Source organism: Perca flavescens, chromosome 17, assembly GCF_004354835.1.
Source record: "Perca flavescens isolate YP-PL-M2 chromosome 17, PFLA_1.0, whole genome shotgun sequence".
Lineage (NCBI taxonomy): Eukaryota > Metazoa > Chordata > Actinopteri > Perciformes > Percidae > Perca > Perca flavescens.
The window spans coordinates 23233009-23255207 of record NC_041347.1 but is presented as its reverse complement, the minus strand read 5'-3'; the positions used below and the strand labels follow the sequence as shown (position 1 = coordinate 23255207).

Below are 22199 nucleotides of genomic sequence, written 5' to 3'. Positions count from 1 at the left end.
TACTTTCCATTTAGCATAAAGCATATTTACTCAGGGTTTAGTAGGAGAAAAAGCAGTTTGAACTGGTTCAGTTAGGCCAGGAGCAAAACGACTTTGAAATTATAATACATAAGGCTAAATTCTTCTTGCAAAGTTGGCGCAAAAAGCGAGCCAGCAAACCCTCCAGCAGAATGATTTAGGCCCTGCTGGGTAACATTACACACAAATGTCATTGACTATTTCACAGAGTCTATTTAACATTTATCGGGGCTAGTCTGTAGTGTGTGTAGTGTGCACAATAAAGCCCAACTAAAAGACCTGAACTAACATTTATTAATGTGGTGTAATGTGAAGAAAAGAAAAAAAAACAACTATAAATGTCTATAAACCCAATTTTGAGGCAGTCTGTAAAGTAATACAGGCATCAGTGTGACTGAGCACATCAGTTCAGTGTAGGAGACATAAAGTACAGCTTCTAATAGACTGTAACTCATAATTTAAACAGACATATGATCTGTCTCAGCTATCGGATTATTAAGACAAACAAGGTTGCATCGGGCAATCTGTTGCTGTCACAGCTGGGACACCACAATAACCTGGAACCTCTCATTTCTTGCTCAGATATGGAACAGACACATATCATTTTGCAATAATGACCTACATAGACCTTCTCTTTGTGTGGAGAATACAAATGGAAAGCTTGACAGAAAATGAAATCAGAATTGGCAAGAACATTGTATGAGTCACTTTCACTAAAGCCATGATGAACCATATTCCTAGTTTTATCAAGTGTAACCCCCCCAAACAGGGCTTCTAAACATGTGCAATCAGTAAAATATGCATCTTTAGAAACATGTTGTACTGCAGGAAACTACTACAACAAAAGCAATTTTTTAAGCAAATTCTATCTCGGGATATCGTTTGTTAATGTCAAGCTTGAGCGATAAGACCAAGGCTGCATATTGCATCAGTGCTCATTATCTCTTCCCGTGTTACTACATTTTTCACTGGCATGTAAACACATTCCCACTAATGTATGTACTGTATGCTTAACCCTTGTGTTGTCTTGTGGTCGACCATGCACTTGTTGTCTTTCTGGGTCAAAATTAACACTTTTTTGACTGTTTAAAAAAAATATTTTGGACACATTTTCTGACGTTTCTGACACTTTTTCAATGTTTTTGTCACTTTTTTGTCGTTTGATACTATTTTTCACTAACACCAACTTATTACCAATAGTTGTACACGTATTTTTGGAATTCATGGTCAATAAATCTCATTTATAGGAGATTATACCTAATTTTGAAATGATGAATGATTTTGACTAATATTAGAGGAACGTATGTTGATGGAGAATCACAGACGTGTGTCAAAATTTAGTCAGGTATTGAAACCATTTCAATTCTTTCAAATGTTATACATTCTTTTCAAATGCTATAAAACTGAATACCCAAAATTCAATGAAAGTAGTAATCGAGTACTTGCAATTGTACTTAATTTTTGGAGTAATGAGGACAACATGAGGGTTAACATTTAAAATGTGTTAGGTGTGAATGAAAATGAGGCAAGTTTGAAAATTAAAGAAGCAGCAACTGCACACACATTTCCATGCAACCATATTTACTTTTTGTGATATTACTATTCAAGTTTCTAAACATCACGATAACCGTAAACGTGTATCCCATCACCCCTCAGTTTAATAGTACAGTATGTATATATCAGAAACTTACGCCTGAGGATGTTTCTCTGCTCCAGCTCCTCTGTGGTGGGTCTTTGGCTCAGGCGCCTGAAAAGAGAAAACTGTTTTCACATACTTTTCTACGAAGAGCAGATAATATTTGATTTAAACATCACACTGACTTTAGAAAAGGGAAAAACTTTCTTTTACACCCTTTTCTTGTTGTTAATTCAAAGGCTGTGTGCCACCAGCCTTTCCACCTTATCTGGTAGAAAAGGCCAAACTAAACTTCAGCACAGATTTTTACTGTGCATCATTTGTACTAGTACACCGCCCACAACTACACCAAAAAATAATTAACAGTCTCTGTTATTACCCCACAGCTCCGCCAAATCTAATATGAAAATTCACACCCAGCTACATTTTCACAGCATGTTGAGCGTGTGTGAATTTGATAGTGTACCTGACTAGTTTGGAGCCTATTTTCTGGCGAAGCTCATTTCTCTCCGTCTCGGAGCTCCGCGGCAGAATGTTTTTCTCTTCCAGCTCTCTCTTGCTGGGTCGATTCCCCAGCTTGATGTTTAGGGTGTCTCGTCGGCGGATCTTAATGGCCAGAGCGCCTGGAACAGAGACGTAACAGGGAGAACTAGTCACAGGCTTCTTAGGGCCTTGAAACAACCTGCATGGACAATTAGGATGCAACCACAGTAATGGCAGCATGTTTACGTCCACTGACAATCCAGATTAGCCTATAGCTAAAAATGTCAGCCGTTTAGGGGATTCTAAAGCCGGCATTCTTAGCATTTACTATCATGACATCCTTAAAGTCACTATGGTCTGTTCTTAACGTTTCAATGCTTAACTGAACCCTAAATGATACTTAAGAACACTGGTCGGCCAGATTTATACCACAAACTGCAGGTGCACATGACTGTGAATTGTTGGAATGCACAAATTGTGTGAAAGTACAAGAGGAACCTAATGAACAAGTGACTCAGTGTACTCTGAAGAGCATGCATCACTGTGTCAAATGTAAACAAAAACCTAGAGCTGCTCGTTATTTCCAGTTTTTAGCCAGCGTTTACAAAATAAATTAATGCCATGTACAAACAGTCATGAGGAGCTTCTCTAAACTGCGAGTTCTGCAGGTGACATTGGCGTTTTTCTGTGGATCTCCATTATTGTGTGATGTGTTACAAAACTAATGCCATACTGGTTGTGTACTCATCTTCCTCCTCGTCTTCCTCCTCGTCGCGGTACAGGATTGGTCCGTCAGAGTCAGAGTCGCTAGTTTGGCTGTCTCTCGGCCTATCAGGGATCACCGTCACCATGGCCTGCTCCATGTTCACACTGAGGCCATGTGGCCTTTCAGCGTGGCCGTCTGCAGACCTGCAGGAAAAAACAACAAGACAGTGTGAACACACATATTTGTTGAAATAGGACAAATCCTGAGATCTGTGTTATTGCATACAATTATTTAAAATGAGAGATTTATTGTCAATCATCATTTCAGCACTTGTGTGACTACAGTAAGACTACTGTGTAGATATGTAATATACTGTGTAGATATGTATATACAAATATATTAGGGGTGGGAATCACCAGAGGCCTTACGATACAATATCATCACGATACTTATGTCACGATACGATATTATTGCGATTTTAAACATATTGCAATATTCTGCGATATATTGCAATTCATTACCTTTTTTCCAACTTCAAATTTTTCCCAATTTCAAATTATGTCCCCAAAAGGAAACTTTGTCAACATCTGTTTTATCTAAAAAGATACATTACTCTGTTTGTTCATCTCTCTTCAATTGTATTGCTGCAAAATGGGATTGTCAAGCAGACAAACTGAACAACTCATGTCCTTACTACATTTTTACCTCCGGCTGTTCTCCACAGCAGGCTCTGTTTCTCCTTTCTTCTTTTCTTCTTCTCCTCCATCCCCTCCCGTTCTCCCCTGTTTCTCCCCATGTGAGCTGCTGTCCGTCCCTCCCTCTGAGAAGGAAGTGTCCTCTGTAGCAGTGTTGATATGGGGAGGCAGGACAGCCGGTTCAGGAGCCATGCCCTTGTGGGTGTCCTCACTCGCAGTAGAGGCACTGGGATCAGATTTAGACTCTAGATCAGGTTGAGAAGCAGCCTGAGTTCCATCTGTCTCATTGCCTGAGGCTTTAGATGAGGCTGGCTTGATGTCTGAGGAAAGGGGCGAGGATTTTAACTCCCCAGGCTGGCATGGAGTCTCTGCAGGGGCCTTTTGGGGTACGTGGGAAGAGATGGGAGTGTTTGATTTCCGGTTGCTCCTTGCATCAGTCCCCTCAGTTTGTGCTGCAGAGTCCTTAGATGCACGAGAATGAGGGATGGAGGTGGGGGTGTTTTTTGTTGTTAATCCTGTCTTCTTTGGATGGGAGGATTTGGCTGAGGTGAAGCAGGAGCAGGAGAAAGAGGGAAGGGAAAAATTAGACTTTTTCTTTCCTCCAGGTACTCTAGTTTCCTCCCACAGAAGAAATGCAGGTAACGTTAACAAAAACTCTCAATTGTCTGCAGTAAAGTCCAGCTCAGATCACATTAATTTTCTTCTTTCAAAATATATACACTGTTAATAATCTTTTTTATTAATAAGAAAGGTAGGGAAAAGAAGGTGTTTGAGGAAATATCAGAAATGCTCCTTTTTGTCTCAGCTGTCTGAAGGGGCGTGTCTGTGTGTGTGATTGACAGCAGCTTGCAGGCTTAGCTCCGGTGGGGGAACAAGAGAAAAAGTTGATAAACTGCAGCAAACAAGTAATGGGCAGACAGCATGTTGTTTAAAGTATAATTGAAGAGTAAGGACCACACCAACATCTAATCATGAAGCTAAAAAATATAAGTTTCTCTTTTAGTTTCTGATTTTAACACAAACGAGAACACCGCGCATATTTACGGAGCAGATGTGTATGCTGTAGCAGGGAAAAAAACTAACTTTAATTTATGTATGTCCATAGGGCTGCAACTAATGATTGTTTTAATTACTTAATCCATTATCATAGAATATTTTTCAAATTAATCTTTTGATTGTTTAGGCTATGAAATGCCAAATAATTGGAAATATTCTTGAAAATAATAAAAAAAAATATTCACATTGACAATTTTCCGTCATTGACTAATCAATTGATATGCTAATCATTTTGGCTCTAATCTACAGTATATGTATTCAAAAATTAGTAAGAAACTAAGCAGAAAAAAGCAGTACAAAACCGCTCTATTAAAACTTGGTGGCAGCCATTATATTCCAGTATTAAAATAACCATTTCTAATGACATCATTAAAACTGTAACAAATATAGTATATCTAAGGTAATACTGACTGAAGTATTCCTATAAAAAAGTCTGTGGAGGGTCTTTGTGTACTGGTGAAAGCAGCCTGAGGAAAGGAATGTACTTAAAATACTATTCAAACACTAATGAAACAACTTTTGGCCCACTTCCCCAATAATGAAAACAAAAATGCACAGAGCCCTTCAGGAAAGACTCCATGATCATCACATGCAATATACTGGCTGTGGTCTCTGTGCTGCTTAGTTCCAACATGCTGTAAGTTACGGAAGTACACACACAAACACTGGATGAAGGGTGATGATCATGCCCTAGGATCATGCCATCAATCAAAACCACATGAGCTTGTCGGAGCTCATTTTATGAGGGCCATGCTACACTGATCTCAGACACACACACACACACACACACACACACACACACACACACACACACACACACACACACACACACACACACACACACACACACACACACACACACACACACACACACACACACACACACACACACACACACACACACACACACACACACACACACACACACTGGGCGTTTACAAATACATTTTACTTCTGCTTTTCTAATCAGGAAAAGACACTATCAAGAGGGAGAGTCAGGGGAATACTATTTTGTATCCACTTGACAGAAGCCTAACTTGACAGATAGATAGATAGATAAGACAGATAAGTTAGATAGATAAAATAGATTAGATAGATTAGATAGATAGATAAGATAGAGAACATAGATAAGTTAGATAGATAAAATAGATTAGATAGATAGATAAGATAGATAAGATAAATAGATAAGATAGATTAGATATACAAGATAGATAGATAGATAGATAGATAAGACAGATAAGATGGATAAGATGGATAGATAAAATAGATTAGATAGATACTTTATTGATCCCCAAGGGGAAATTCAAGATTGTACATGGCGCTGTGATGTACAGGTGCAGACAGCTTTATAGTGAATCTTCACTCCCTTCAAACATTCAGATATACAAGCATATTTTCCATGCAGAGAGGCACGCAGGCAAGAACACTGACAGGCAAACTGACTTCATTCCCAACTAGCTGAACTTACCAATCCCCCGACTAGTGTTGTTAGTGCTCCGCGGGTTAGCTTTAGCTTGAGTGGATGGGACTGTCTTGCCTGTGGTTTTAGCAGTCTTTTTATTCCCAGAAGCTGCGTCTTTGTGCTTGGTTGTGGCTGAAGTGCCACCCAAAGGTTTGGAAGAGGCGGGAAGAGTGGCACTTTGCTGTTTTTTAGCTTGAACGTCTCGAGGTCGCACCTGTTTTGCCCGGGCGAGGGATTTAGTATCGCACCTCTCTGAGCAGATAAGTGGAAGCAGGAAGGTTAAAATAGGGATTGAAAGCGAGATAAAAGACACACTTCTGTGCAAACAGATGCACAAATGGACTTGCAGACGAGCAACGAAAGAGATACTGAAAGATAAGAGGTGAGTTGGACAGAGCTGTTGATAATGAGAGGCAATGTTTGATCGGTTAGTCTTGGGTATCTTTTATTTGGGATTGTATCAAATTAATAATGTATAAGGCTTGGGATATGACAGGAAAAAAAAACACCCATTAATCTTCCCCATCCTCCACTGTGAAGGCATGTGTGTTCAGTTACTGTATTCACAGTGCTGTTGCCTGTGCCTTTCTGATTATTGACAAATTAACAAACAAATGGCTCTGAGTTCAATGCTAACATGGTTGAGATAAGAACAGCACAACACTTAAGCAGCATCAGACAGAAGAACAGTAGCCGATCTCCCGAGGGAGAGGGAGGCATTAGGAGATGGCTACTGCTCTGTTCAGACTGTGAATGCTTTCTACAGGCTGATATAATGGGAATATCTATTTGAACACATTAGACCCTGCCAGAGATCCCACAGAGGATTTAATGTCAGCCAGAAAACTGCTGCGGATACAAATGTATTCCATTGACACAGTTATACCAATTTGTATACAGAATATCTCCATGTTCCAGAAAAAAAAAAAAAAAAAAAAAAATCTATGAACTTGGAGCATATAACCCGGTTTTATGCTTGAGGCGTAAAATATTTTCATGAATATTCTTGGTAAAACTGGAGAGAAAGGGCCTCTTTGTAACTCTTTTTTTTCTCATCCTCTGATTTTGCCACTTGTTTTTTCCTTCTCTGTAGTTACGCCAATTTCTTCATTCACCAAACATTGTGGCAATATCCATATCTCTGTGGTGGCTTTCACATTGTATATAATTTATGCTTAATCCAAAGTGTTGTCCTTGGGATAAATGTGCCTGTATTCACACAGTAACAATTAGCCACTTCTAATTTTGAAAATGAAAGTTTGTCAAATTCAAAAACAAGACAAACCCCTGGATAAAGTAATTTCTCATTGACGTTCATAACATACCAGTGACAAACTATTATTCCAGGTCTAATAGCGCATTCAAACACATTTGTATTCGAAACTCGGATTTTCCGAGGTCAAAGTCGGAAACATGCCCCCTGACCTCAGATTTCCGAGCTCGGAACTCGGACAACCTCGCAGTAGCCCAAGTTCAAAATCCACTGAAAACTGTATAAAACTGTAATACTGTAAAGTTATAAGCACATCGGTCTTATTTGTCTCACTAAATCAGTCGTTCGCACAGGCATGTTCAACTTCTATCTGTGGACATGTTACGCTGTTTGTATGCACAAAAAACGGCGTAATGCGTTGTTATCAACTGGTATTGCTAACAATAGCTAACCGGGCTAGAGCCAATGAAAACAATGAAAATCCGACTTTTAAATAGAACGCATTCAACTCGGGTGTGACGTCATTCCCAGCTCTGGCTTCCGAGTTCCGAGGTAAATGGAACGCGTTCTATATCTATGTGGAATGCACTATAAAGCCTCAACAAGTACAGAGATCCAAAAGTTAAGGACACCAAGAAGTAGGGTTGGGCATCGTTTGGATTTTAACGATTCTGATTCCAATTCCGATTCTTCCTTTCGATTCCGGTTCTTATCGATTCTCGATTCCGATTCTTTATGGGGTTGAAACAGGTCACATGCTTATTTCACAAGTAAGAGGAAAGTTTTATTTGGATTCAATGGTGGTTTGCAGTTTTACCGGGCTTTTTCCAACGTAAAATAAAGCCACACTAGAGCGCCGCTTACTGTGCTCCATGGCTGCAACACAAGAAGCGCCTGGCCGCTACGGAAATCAAAACTTGCGCATGTTAAATTTGGAATCCATGATCAGAATTGTAACCAAATGCCCAACCCTCCCAAGAAGCCAGAGATTACAGGTCACAGAATGACAAAAGCTCATGTTAGACACAGTAACTCATCCAGAAGTTACCTGTTTTGTCCTCAGTGTGGACGGGCCCGGTGGCCTGTTCCTCCAGCGCGGTTTCTGGAGACTCAATGTCAACTTTGACCTCCTCTGATGTCACACTAGACGTGGCGTGGCCATTCAGATTTTCACTGCTGATCGTTTCATCTAGAAGAGATAAAAACAGTTAAGAGCATAACTGAAATCCTCTGCTTTTTTCTTTTAAAGAGATGTTCAGTTGCTCGAAAGCAGATAAAAGCAGAGGTCAAACCTTCGAGATCTGCATTTACTGGCAACAGGCAAACATAATCACATTGAACAAAGCTGGAGTTCAAGTGTAAAGGACAGTGAAAAACAGGCAGAAAAACGGATTTAAAATGTTTAGGGCTGTGTAATTACAGCTCCATCACGGTCAAAATCACGTCACGTCAATTCATTTTGAATGCTTTATGGCAGCATGATTTTGCTGTTTTTCATTCCCAAAATAATAATAATGTCTGATATTTCGCATTTGACAATAACTGTGGCGTGTGTTGATTCGGCAGCCAGTAGCTCCCTCACAGTTTGCTTCAGGTTTTACAGAGTTTGTTCATTGAATCCTTTGTTCTATTTTATTGCCTATTTTATTGTTTCATTCTATTCTAATTTAAATATTTCAATATTTGTTATACATTTTCAGTGTGTCTAATGTGGCGAGAGCTGCAACTGCATTTCACTGTGCAATCCTGTATTGTACATTGACAATAAAGCTGAACCTTGAACCTTGGATAAGTGTAAATGAATAAATGAATAAAGAAACATGAGAATGAATGATCAGACAAACCTTGGTCAGGGATGAGAACTCCTTTCTTGATGAGCTCCTCCCTCGTTTGTCTGGTGGAGATTTTTCTCTCAAGAACTGGAAGGTTAACAAAATCAAGGCCTTTTATCTAGTCTTTTAGCTACAGTAATCAATTCACACAGAATTCTACAAAAAGCATTGCTCAACAGCTACTATCCTCTTCTTATTGCTAAATTGTCATTTCATGTGACAGCAGCACCGCATATCGAGTCATAAATGAGGAACTAAGCCAGGAAACTAAGCCAGTTTTTCTATAAAACCTCTTGAAAATAGGATCATACGGAATCAATCTGTCTTGCACACAGCTGAGACAGAATGAGCATGCTCAGAGTTGATGTCACAATTAGAGCTAAAATAATTGATTATTAGTGAATTAATCAATTAGTCGATCAAACAAATAATCTGCAACTATTTAGATAAACATTTTCAGATTTCAACTTCTCAAATGTGAGAATTTTGTGCTTTTCTTCGTCATATGTGCCATTGAACTGAATATATTTGTGTTTTAGACAGATTGGATACAACAAGAAATCTGAAGAAACCACCACCCTCTGGGAAATAAAATGGGCATCTTTTACCGTTTTTGACATTTGCTTGATTTTCAGAAAAGAATAATAATGCCGCGTTCTATTTACCTCGGAACTCGGAAGCCGAAGCTGGGAATGACGTCACACCCGAGTTGAATGCGTTCTATTTAAAAGTCGGATTTTCATTGTTTTCATTGGCTCTAGCCCGGTTAGCTGTTGTTAGCAACCAGTTGATAACAACGCATTACGCTGTTTTTGTGCATACAAACAGCGTAACATGTCCACAGATAGAAGTTGAACATGCCTGTGTGAACGACTGATTTAGTGACACAAATAAGTCGGAAGTGCTTATAACTTTACAGTACGTTACTGCAGCTTTTACAACTGTTGATACAGGGGGCAGCCATGTTGGATTTTGAACTTGAGCTACTGCGAGGTTGTACGAGTTCCGAGCTCGTAAATACGAGGCCAGGGGGCGTGTTTCCGACTTTGACCTCGTAAAAAACGAGTTCCGAGGTAAATAGAACACGGCATTAGATGCAGCCCTACACAGCAAGCTTAGATTGGTTTTGTACACTCCATAAAGACAAATAAGATTGAACAATGTTACATTTAGATTTCAATGTCCATGTTTGTTTTCATTTCAAAATACATGGTTTAAAGTGCTCATATAATGCTTTTTGGCTTTTCCCCTTTCCTTTATTGTGTTATATATCTTTTTTGTACATGTTATAGGTTTACAAAGTGAAAAAGCCCAAAGTCCACCCCAAAGGGACTTACCATCTCCAACAGAAATCACTGTTCACAAACTGCTCCAAACAGCTCTATTGTAGTCCAGCCTTTACTTCTGTGACGAACGTGCGTCACTTTGTAACACAAGTGACGCACATATGTTATAATTCTCGTCTAGCTGCTAGCATGGCACTTCCTCATACTCTGCAACTGACAAGCTAGCAGTACTTACTGCACATGTGCGACTCCCAACAAAGATGGTACAGAAGGGAGATGTCTCACTCTGTAGCTAAAACAGAGAGCTCAACACACAGGGTGAAAAGAGGAGCTGCAGCAATGTGCAGTACAACAAATATATGGTGTTTTCTGAAAATTAAACCACATAAACCTATTCTGGTACAACCTCTAAATACAATTATGAACCTGAAAATGAGCACAATATGAGCACTTTAAATAATAGAGTTTAAACATTTCATTAAAGGCTACACCTGGAAGCCATGAAGAAAAAGAACGTCTGCTTTTTGTATGTACTTCTGTCCATTTTTATTTCCCAGCCAACAGTTCAAGAATGAATCAGTGAGAGCTACAAACAAACTGATCACACTAAATGTTCAGCAGAAATCCAAAAATGCAAGCCATGATGTTGTTGACTGAGGAGCCATCATTTGTTCATACGTCATTAAAATATGCACACAAATGCAATCTCACACACACACACACACAGTCCTACCTTTGGAAAGATCCTGGAACTTGTCGCTGGTCTTCTTTTTCCTCCACTTCCAGGGTTTGAACAGTTTTCCTAGTGATGACAGCTTTCCTCGCGGCTGTCGTGATGCAGGGGCATTCTGGGTATTGCCGGCACTGTCGACCACCACGTCACAGCTGGCCAGTGATGATGATTTCTCCAACCCATCAACTGCAAGACACACATGCAAAAACATAACATAAGCAACGACTGCAGTTCCCTATATGCACCAGATGAAGGTCTTGTGATACATGGAGATAATACACATCATATCATATAAATAAACAACATAATGTATTCTTGACTTAAATGTGTTTGGGAACACTAGGTCCAGATTAATATTAAGCAAACAAAGCCTTCTTTTCACTCGCTCTGCAAATACCTGACTAGTTTCATTATTATCCCGGTTATTACATGAACTATGGGAAAAATCACAGGGTAACTCATGATACACTAATATCAGGATATCTTGCCCACATTGCTATTCAGGTCCCAATGCTTCTTTTATGTACTACACGAGTTAATTTAGCCTACAGGATTCAAGATATTTAACAAGATAGGAAACAACAGGAAAAAAAAGCTACACAGAATCCTGACTTTTGTCTAATAGTTATTGCTTTTGTCTTGCTAAATACTGGAAATAATTATCTCTGTATGGCCCTTAAAATGAATAAACTATTTGAAAGGACCCCTTCTGGTTGAACTGCTCAATGCTCATAAATATATATATATATATATATATATATATATATATATATATATATATATATATATATATATATATATATATATATATATATATATATATTTTTGATTTAAAGGATTATGGTAAGCGAAAGAAAAAGACTGGGAACTATGGTCATGGACTATATCGCCCTAAATTACTGCATTAATCACTTGTTCAATGGCTAAATACTGCAGGAATATTATTTCTAACTCTTAGCAGCTAAGCAGCTGTGTGTTCTTGTATATATATATATATATATATATATATATATATATATATATATATATATATATATATGTGTGTGTCTTGGCTAGATCCCTGTCCTTCCACAACTCCTCCTCTTCCTGTTGAAAGATTAGAAGTCCTGTGAACTCCCTGGAAGACTGCAGATACTGTGTGTGTGTGTGTGTGTGTGTGTGTGTGTGTGTGTGTGTGTGTGTGTGTGTGTGTGTGTGTGTGTGTGTGCGTGCGTGCGTGCGTGCGTGCGTGCGTGCATCTTACAGAGGAAAGAGAGGTGGTGTGTGATTCTTCAGACCAAAGGAGAGGAAGGTTTTTGTTTTTCCAGCTACATAACAGCCACTGCTGAATCCCCCAAGCCTCCTGACTGTAGGGAGCCCAACAGGCTTTAACAGTTTATAATCTCTGCATAAACATTTGAAGTACTTTTTCCTTCAATTTCAAAATTTGTGCCCTGAAATTACTAAATTAATTTCCTTCCTAAAGGTATGTCAAGTTATTGTAGCTGCTAGGAACTGAAGTTTGTGTCACTGGCTTGTCTGATCAGTTAGGTGTTGACAGCAGGTTAGCAACTGTGTTTCAGTGTACAGGTGCCCTCAAATGACTGAATTAAAAGAGTACTCCACTGATTTAGCAATACACTCCTATAACATATTTGGAATGCAGCAGAATCATAATTAGTCTTTTATCGTCTTTTTCCTTGTTAAAACATCCATGGTGTTATGCTAGTAGAGGCTAATGTAGCCTCAAGCTACAAGCCTCAAGCAGAGGAGCGTCCTACAGAGGTTAAATAGTTGTACTCCTGATACCTGCAGGGCTTTATACTGCAATAGTCATCCTAGAAATGCAGGATTTAAAAATGGGATGTCTCTTTTTGCACAAACCTATGGGATTTGTTGGCTGTCATCTTTATTTCTACTGATCAATCTAACAAAACATACTTGCCCCTACCATACTGCACTGACTGGCTTCTTATGTCTGATGTATTTGTGTTGTTCACGTGTGTGTGTTCACGTTAATGTTCAAGATTTAATTTGGCAGTTTTAACAAGTACTGTACATTTAATTACATACAAATTAAATAGATATTCCTATTACAACAATATCTACAACACTGTCAAGGATGTGGTGTGTGTTTGTGTGTGTGTGTGTAATTATCTTTGTGAATGTAGTGTCTTTGAAATGCTGACCTGCCCTCATCTCTTCTACAAACACACAGACACAATATTTGACTGAATCATTTCTTTGCTGTAGCTGCTGATGGTGGGTAAAGATGTGACTGTTAAATATCAGCAAAACAACTGATCTCAGCTCATGTCCATCTCAATAACTACTTACAGAAACATAATAAAGGTTGGCTGAAAAGGCAAGAGTGCAATGTTTTCTATTCAAAAGGCTTAAGCAGCAACATAGTCAGCAGAAGAACAGCTGACAACACACTCAGCAAAGTTGGCCAGACTATCCAGATGTTCAGCACATTTAAAAGGGAATTATTAGTTAGGTAGCCGTTGCCCAACAGCACCAAAGCCAGTTTTCAAAAGGCAAATAAAAAGAAAGCAGTTGAACACATCTGATGGAGCTAATCCGTAGCCTAGCCTTCAGCTCAATTGAAAACAATCAATACCCTGTTGATTGGTTGGTTCTCACCAGCACCGACGGACTGTTGATGCCAATACTAGATGTTGTTCGGCAATCTGGTGCTTAATAAGCTTTACTGAGGGACATGAGCTGAAAGTGATGAGTAAACACAAACTGCCTCTGCTCTGACTGCTGTTTACTAGAGATGGCAGATCAACATATCGTTTCAGTAAGATCATCCTATATATCACATGTAAACATAAGCTTTAAAGCATTTGGTGGTCTTCGTGCGAGCCATGTTATCAAGAAACAGATGTTTCATCAGCCTAAATTATAAAGTGGGGCTCGAATAATGAAAATAAATAGAATGCATTTACTGCAGCATATTCCTTTTGTCAAAATGCATGCTGTAAAATCATTAAGCCATGCAGGTATGATTGATATCTAAAGGATTTAGCTCACATTATGACCCTGACTGTTGAGGGATGTAGCAAAAGAACATTTACATACACAACAATACAATTAAAAGCACAAAAACCAAGAGCGAAGACATGGAAAAGTGCAGTGCAGAGCCCAGTGCTTTCCCCTGACACCAATTTAATTCTCTCTCTCCCGTACACAGATCTACATCCACACACACACACACTCATTTCCTGTTCCTGTGTTGTTATCAAATCGCAACAATAGGTGCATTTCAGCAGCTGCTTTGTGCAGCTTAATGATGGGAAAATCAGTAACAGCGATTATTATCACCATTAGCCCAACTATTAAAACCTCTAGTGGGAACCAAATAGGGACAATGGACGTCTATTACTTGCAGAGCAGGGAAGGAAAAAAGAAAGAAAGAGAAATGAAAGAGAAACAGTGTAGAGGAGTACAAGAAAGATTATAAAATAGGAAGAGAGAGATAAAGATAGTGAACTAAGTCTTTGGAAAATTACAGGTGGTTTCCAGAAAGTAATCATCAATGGACTTCTGCTTCTTGTCTTTCTGAACAAATCCTTTTATTGGCTATTATAACTGTGTAAATAAGACAGTTGACATTTTTGAGGTCCTTTGCTATTTCTATTTTTTAGACACACATTTATCAAACAGGAATAAATAGGTATGCTACTTTAAGAAAAAGGGAAGATTTGAGACTGATGCGTGACCGGTAGATTGATGGGTCAACAAAACATTACAAAACATTAGACTTTAACACAAGAGGCTGCAGTCCCGTTTCCAACTGACAGTCAACACTTTTTTTTTTTTTTTAAGTATGACCACGATGGTTCCCTAACCATGATGTGTTAATTATTGTAACCATGACGACAAAGGTCCCCTAACCTTAAGGAAGACCTTATTTAAACCCAAACCAACCATGATCTTGACTTGACTCTAACCAATTAACTTTTGCACCTAAACCTTAATCACAGCAACCCCAGTGCCCCTACACACCCCACAACCTATACAGAAATCAACGGTCAGCAACAAAAGAAAGTGACAGCATGAACCACCATCAGTAAACGGATAGCTAAAGAATACAATATAGCTTAACTTCAAAGCCTGAGAAAAACACATGTACGTTACAATATGTCAAATGAAATTAGACTGCACGTCCTCATCGATCGGGAAACAAAAAAGATGAAATGAGGGCAATTCAGGGCTTCAGTTAATCAATTTGCTGATTATCCAACAATAAGTATAATGCAAACCTGGGTTAATTATAAAATTGATTCATCACATAAGTTATGATATCAGTCTAGTGTCTTTAGAGAAGTGGGTGTGGTTAGCTGATGGACATGGCCAGTGCTGGCATGACACATGAGGGGTGTGTGTTTGTGGAGTCTGATTTAACCCGGCCAGCTACAGGTGTGTGGAGATTCATGAAGGAGGTTGATTCAGACAGGAGCAGCACGCGGCAGGCGGACAGCTGCAAACCACACGCTTACACACGAAGAACAACAAAGACTGAAAGACTTTTCTTGCTTCTTGTTTTCCACATCACGACTTTTTTGAAAATACACATTTTAAAACCTGAGGGAACTTGCAAAAATTGCAGAAACTTGCAAAAACTGTGGTTTGATGAAAAAGAGAGAAAAAAAAAGTGATTCCACCAACACCCTGCTTTTCGATGATGTTCACGTCGTGTAATTACGTCACTTCATAATGTCACTTCATAATGTCACTTCATAATGTCACTTCATAACGTCACTTCATAACGTTCCCATGGCAACAGGGGGAAATGGCTGCTCTTGTGTGAAGTAAACAACTTTCCGCTAAGATATATGACTTTTTTGCAACGAAAATGCGGGGATTATGAAATCATGCAAGCCCCGCATATTTTGCGCGGAAATCGGCGATTTATGCGTCGAAAGTGCGGCAAATTTGAAAAAATGTGGCCCCTGCATAAATATGCAGACTTTGGCTGATTATGCATTAAATTATGCAATCGCATAATCGCGTTTTTCTGGAGGGACTGTCTTAGGTAGGGAAGTATACTCTCATCCAGGCAAGCACAGGTCTCATTCTCACGTTAAATGTATTACGCAGGGAGAGGAGACCAATACCATTAATGTTACGAGCTAGGTTAGCCTAGCTGTGTTCCTTTGTTCTACGAGCCCAGGTTAGCTTAGCCTTGTAACACATACAAGAACTGCAAACAGCAATCCTGGATTTCAGACAAGACAAATCCATCCAAGAAAAGCTAAATAATACTGACTACAGCTTTTTAATCACAGGAGTGTGACTTCAATCCACTTCAGGTTAACTCAGAGATAGTATATAACAACTGCTGGTTTGACTCAATTCCACGCTGCATTTCACACAGAGGCATTTTATTTTGAAACGGATGACTCGTGATGTCATGCTAGGAGGGTGAGTCAGGATTTGGATATATAGCAGCTGTGGAAATGAGTGGGATAATCAAAAACACAACTTGAGACATGACAGACATTTCAATGAAGTAATCACACACAATTTATTTAGTGAACTGTTTAGCCCCAGTTAAATAATGGTTACAAAAAATAGATGTAATGTTAGGGTTAAAGTGTCGATGTATTGTGACAAAGCCAGCATGTTCTTTTTTTTAGACGTTACAGCAGGAACATGTGTTAAGGAGGAGGGGAAAGGGAGAGGCTTCCTTCCTTCACTGCAAGTCACCCGCGAGGGAAGAACCATACGTCACGGACAGAGGAAGAGGGATGTAGGGGGAGAGAGAGGCAAAGAGAGACAAAAGAGAGAAAAGGTGGAGAAAGAAGAGGAGAGGTAGAAACTGAGGTAAAAGAAAATGTGGGAAAGAGGAGGGCAGAAACACAGAAAGAAAGAAGAAGAAAATAAGGCAAAAAGAGGTGTGGGATGAGAGCGGAGGGAGGGGCGACACTGGGCATTAGCTGATGTTTTAACACTTGGGTCATTTCTTCCAAATCTTTCTCCAAAGCAGGCCAGAGAAACACAGTAGTTTAACTCATGATACTCACAGGACCTACTGCAGCAAGGTGGATTACGTCAGGAGTAACAGACCGAAAAGAAAGCTGACAGGAAACTGCAGCTTTACAGTTTTAACGCACAGTCATAACTCATTAAGGCTCAGAGTATATCAGTTTTATCTTAATGATCTCTCAGTAAGACCCTGACAGAATTACTTCCCTTTCCTGCTCTTAAAAATGTAGATTCAGCACTTATAGTACAACACAGCATCATAATGCAATCCATAATGCAGCCACGCAGAGCATATAGATCATTATTATAACCTTAGGTTCCTATGCATGTTGGCTTAAGTGTTAACAGTCTGGGTTTTACTTGAAATGCTGACAGTGTCATAAAAGAGCTCAGTTTTGTTTTCATCCGGAGCCCTTCGTCCCTTCCTGTGCCTCACTGCCTTAAAGCGTTCCTATAAAAAATGTGAACAAATGTGAAATGTTTACTTTATGGCTCATGGGCACATAAAGCGCAAAAAGCCTATGATACGTCAATACTTTAGTGTTATTTAGTAGCTAGTAGGCTACCTTCAGTTTCAGACTGGACTGCTTTTTGACAACTAGTACAGTTTTTTTTGGAAACAACTCAAATGCATCAATGTTAAATGTTGTCTTAACACAAAGCATCAGTCCAACAACTTTAAAATGTTTTGATATTTAAAGTTAATTTCTTGGAAACATCAGCAGACAAGGAAAATCTCACCACAGGTCCAATTAAATCACATGACACAACCTTCCTCTGCAGGTGGAGTCACGAATATGACAAGTGGGTAACTACAGTAATAGGCTATAGTGTTCATCTTTCTGAGACCTGGAGAATCTAACCCAAGCACTATTGAAGATGACACTTTCTTTTTGTTTTCTTCATTTATTCAACACTCTCCATAATGTATTGGTTGCAGTGTTTCAAATTGTTGTGATGGATATTGAACAATTGCTGGTTTACTATCGCGTCAGGTGGTAAATTGCAGCGCTCGACAGTGAGAATTAAACCTGCGTGAGGGTCACAGACACTGAGATTAAGAATGATGTGTACATGGCAGGAATGTCCAACTAGAGATTTATAAAACTGTGACAACTTGACCTGAATTGATGATTCTAGAGTTGAAATAATTAGTGTTATTCATCCATTAGTCAGATCAATCAACAGAAAAACAATGTAATGTCAGGATTTTATGCTTTTCTCTCTCTCATGTGATTATGTAATGTCTTTGTGTTTTGGACATTTGGTCGGACAAAATAAGACATTTGAAAACATCACCTTGGGCTGCCCAAAACTGATTTTTCTCTATTTTCTGACATTTTACAGGCCAAACAATTAATCAATAATTTAAAACTTTAATCTGTAGAATAGTAGGCTAATCAATAACAAAAAATAATTGTTAGCTGGAGCCCTAGATTCATCTTTTCTGTAATTTTTCAAGCAAAAATGCCCAAAATTAAGTGGTTACAGCCCTATCAATCGCTGGCAAGAGCTGCTTTTGTCTAATTTATATAATTGTAAACTAAATATTTAAGGTTTTGAAGTGTTGGTGGACAAAAAAAAAAAAGACAATTTGATAACAGCATCTTGGGCTGTAACTGTCAAACCTAAACTATAAGTGATGACATTTTCTTTACAAAAATAAGCAGCCCCACTTGATGACTTTGACATGATGTTGTCGTGGTTCATAGGGTCCTGCATGTGAATGAAAGTCCACCTAGATTGCATTGAGCTGGACAAGCTTCAGATTCTCCTCTGGGCAATCAAAGGTGAAAACTAAGCGGTTCATCTTGACTCATGTCAAACTGGTTGCTAAATACATACTCTCATAAACTAAACAGTGCACTTCATTACCCAGCAGAAACATGCAACTCTTTGGTTACGCAACACATAGCCTGCTTTAACACTGGCAATTTCACCAGTTTTACAACAGTTGGGTAACACAACCAGCGATAGGATTTAGAAACAAATAGGATGCAAGAGTACAATTATTAATTAATATAACATCTAAGTTAGCTAACTTCCTATTAGCATGAAACCGTTTCGCGCTTTGTTTGTGTTGAGCTGTGAGGAAGTTTCGATCCATTATCCGACAGAAATGTTAAAAGAAACAAAGCAGAAGTGAGCAGACATCCTTAATAAAAAATAGCGAATGTGTGTGAGACAAGAGGGAGGCACGTACACACACATGTACACACAGTCACTCACCGCTCGCAGGCTGTGATACGGCAGACACGGCAGTCTGACCCATATTCAGATCCTCCGGGCCGGACCGAGCCAACCCAAAGAACCACCCGAGATCACGGTCTTCTATCGCCGCTTAAATCCCCTCCACAGCCGCCGAGTTGGTTCATTTCAAAAAAAGAGTTTCAGACCGTGATGGCTGAGTCGCTGGAAACTTCACTGACTGAGTGAGTCGCTACTACGTCGTTACTTCCCCTCCCACCTCCTCGTCCTGTGAGCAGCTGAAGAATGCCTCTCATTCCTCGGCGCAGATTAGAGGCGCTGCTGGGGTCACAGGGTGAAGAGGTCTGACACCTTCAGCCACTAGTTAACACTGGTCTAGACACAGTGATGGAGAAAATATTTTAATATTTTAGCCTACTTAAGTAAAACTACCAATACAACAATGGAAAAGTAGGCTACTCCACTACAAGTAAAAGTCATGCATTCAAAATGTAGCCTACTTAAAGTATCAAAAGTAAAAGTAGCCTACTCCACTAGTAAACGTCCTGCATTTAAATTCAGCAATGGAAAGTAACTAAGTACGTTTACTCAAGTAATGTAGCCTACTAAGTAGCCTACAACTTTGAGGTAGCCTATACTTTACTTGAGTATTTCCATTTTCCTCGACTTTATACTTCTACTCCATTACATTTCAGAGGGAAATATTGGAGGTACTTTACTTTTTACTCCACTTAATTCATTTGACTACTACTAGCCTATTTTACAGATTACGATTTGACATCATGTTAAATCATATGATGATCTTATTAAATATAACCATTTGGCTCGTGAGCCCTTCGCAAAAGCTGTCTGGATGGGGTCCTTTGCCACGTTTCAGATGTCTGTAAGTGATTTCCCCTCTAAACTTCTCAGATGGTTTCATTTAAACAGTTTGAGGCCCAAAGATCTCCAATTAGCAATTATTTAACAAAAAGACAAAGATTGGAGAATATTCAAAATAATACAAACAGAACAGATTTGGGTTTTTTCTTCTTTCCTCTTTTGTGAATCATCTCATCACCCCTCCAAATGTATCCGGTAACCTTTAAGAGGGGGCCGACCCCTGGGTTGGAATCCACTGGACTAAATAACCTAAATGTATATAAAGTAGTTACTTTATCTAGTTTATAGGCTACTGTACACCTCAATCAGCTACAACAGTAAAATGCTGCTTACACATGGATGTATCAGTATTTACAATTTTAAAATCTATTGTCATTTTAATATAAAGAACTGAAAAGAAAGAAAGAGGAACTTCTATAGTTTTGGTTATAGTGTCACTTACTGTTGGTAAAAATATATCAGTCACTGGGGACATTTTACAGAACAAGTACTTTTACTTTGACTTTACAGTAAGTGCATGCTGTTGATAATACTTAGAAGGGAAGGCGGGATGATGTTTGTTAATGTAAAAAGAAAATTAATTCATTATGGTTTCAATTAATCCTTTGGTCGATAAACTTTCAGTATAAGGTGGAAAAATGCCTATCACAACTTCCTAAAGCCCAAGATGATGCCATCAAATTGCCTGTTTTGTTCTAACACCACTCCAAATAACCTCAAAAACTCAAATGAACAATAAAAGCAGCTCATCCTCGATATGTCTTATGAAGAAGAAGAAGATTAGTGTCAGTGTGTCTCACTGTTGGTTGATAGACATTGCACCAAGACAAATAAAACGTGTGTGGCTTTAAAATGAAACATTTAAAGACATTTGTGGGATCAGGCTTGGGAATCGACAAACCCCAGTGTGGCACAATAAAATAAAATCCCAGTTAATGATGAATTAATTAATTTAGGGTTTGCACAGTGTCTGTGGCTCCAGAGGAGGGTCAGTATAGTATACGTTCTACCAAAAAAGGCGTTTCATTTTGGAAAAAAGGAGATGACAGTGAACCCTGAATCTAGCTTTGAGTGGGTCAAATGGGAGCAAAGGCAGAAATGTGTCAAGGTTTGTGAGCATGGCCTTTAAATCCTTTGATGGTAAGAAGGAAATAATGTCTGTTTAATGTTGGACTTATGAGCTCTCACCACTCAGTGACAACTGTGGCAAACCAAGCCAAACACTCCTGCACCAGACTCTCAATATGGGAGCCAACTAGAGTGTGTGTGTGTGTGTGTGTGTGTGTGTGTGTGTGTGTGTGTGTGTGTGTGTGTGTGTGTGTGTGTGTGTGTGTTTGTGTGAGAGATCCACCATCACTGTCAACAAAGTGTCAGTTGAGGCCTTTCAGAACCCAGCTTGACAGACGTGGGTGGCCAGACTGCAGTCAGCGCACAAACACCCACGCCCCAGTCACAGAAACACAAACACACATAGCGTGACATCACAGGCGTAATTTACTTAAATTGATTTATTTGAATTAATCAAAACTGGCCAGTTCAACCCACCTCAAAAACCTATTATAATTTCCTTTACATAAACAAAGACATTTGCACTATAACTTAATGCAGAAAAGGCACAAATTGTTGCAGAAAAATTCACCACAATGCAGAAAATTCAGTGTTTGATGACCAAAATTTCAATTTTGCTCAAAAGTGGAGATCTCAACCCCACCCCCCTCCCCCCATGTTGAACATCTGCAAGTGGAATTATTTTCCATTAAGGACAATACTGCCATCTAGTGTTAACAGCACAACTCAAATGACTCAAGATGATTTGTCATTATGTATCTCTTAATAATTCTTATTGTAAAACCTTTGTTTCTGCTTCTCCTTGTCACTGCTGTACACCCCTTCTTTTCTCCCCTATAAGTCATCAAAGCATAATAAGCCACAAACAGTAACATAAGCATGTATAATCACATAAGAGAGGACAGTCTTGCTATGGATTGCTTTAATAGGAAAAATGAAGCCCGC

General features: G+C 39.1%; 1 protein-coding gene across 4 annotated transcripts in view; it reads right to left on the bottom strand.

Annotated features, from left to right (window-relative positions):
* The window catches only part of phactr2 (phosphatase and actin regulator 2), a 48687-nt gene that overhangs the window by 9826 nt on the left and 16662 nt on the right, over positions 1–22199 (bottom strand). For 2 of the 4 annotated variants that reach the window (XM_028604310.1, XM_028604312.1), the window contains exons 2-9: positions 11121–11306; positions 9114–9188; positions 8318–8458; positions 6063–6308; positions 3549–4080; positions 2871–3046; positions 2121–2277; positions 1710–1765 (exon numbers count right to left, since the gene is read on the bottom strand). In XM_028604310.1, the coding sequence (XP_028460111.1) occupies positions 1710–1765; positions 2121–2277; positions 2871–3046; positions 3549–4080; positions 6063–6308; positions 8318–8458; positions 9114–9188; positions 11121–11306 (1569 nt within the window). Of the gene's footprint in view, positions 1–1709; positions 1766–2120; positions 2278–2870; positions 3047–3548; positions 4081–6062; positions 6309–8317; positions 8459–9113; positions 9189–11120; positions 11307–19325; positions 19612–22199 lie in introns of those variants that run through there. The other 2 variants (XM_028604311.1, XM_028604313.1) reach the window with 2 other exon arrangements.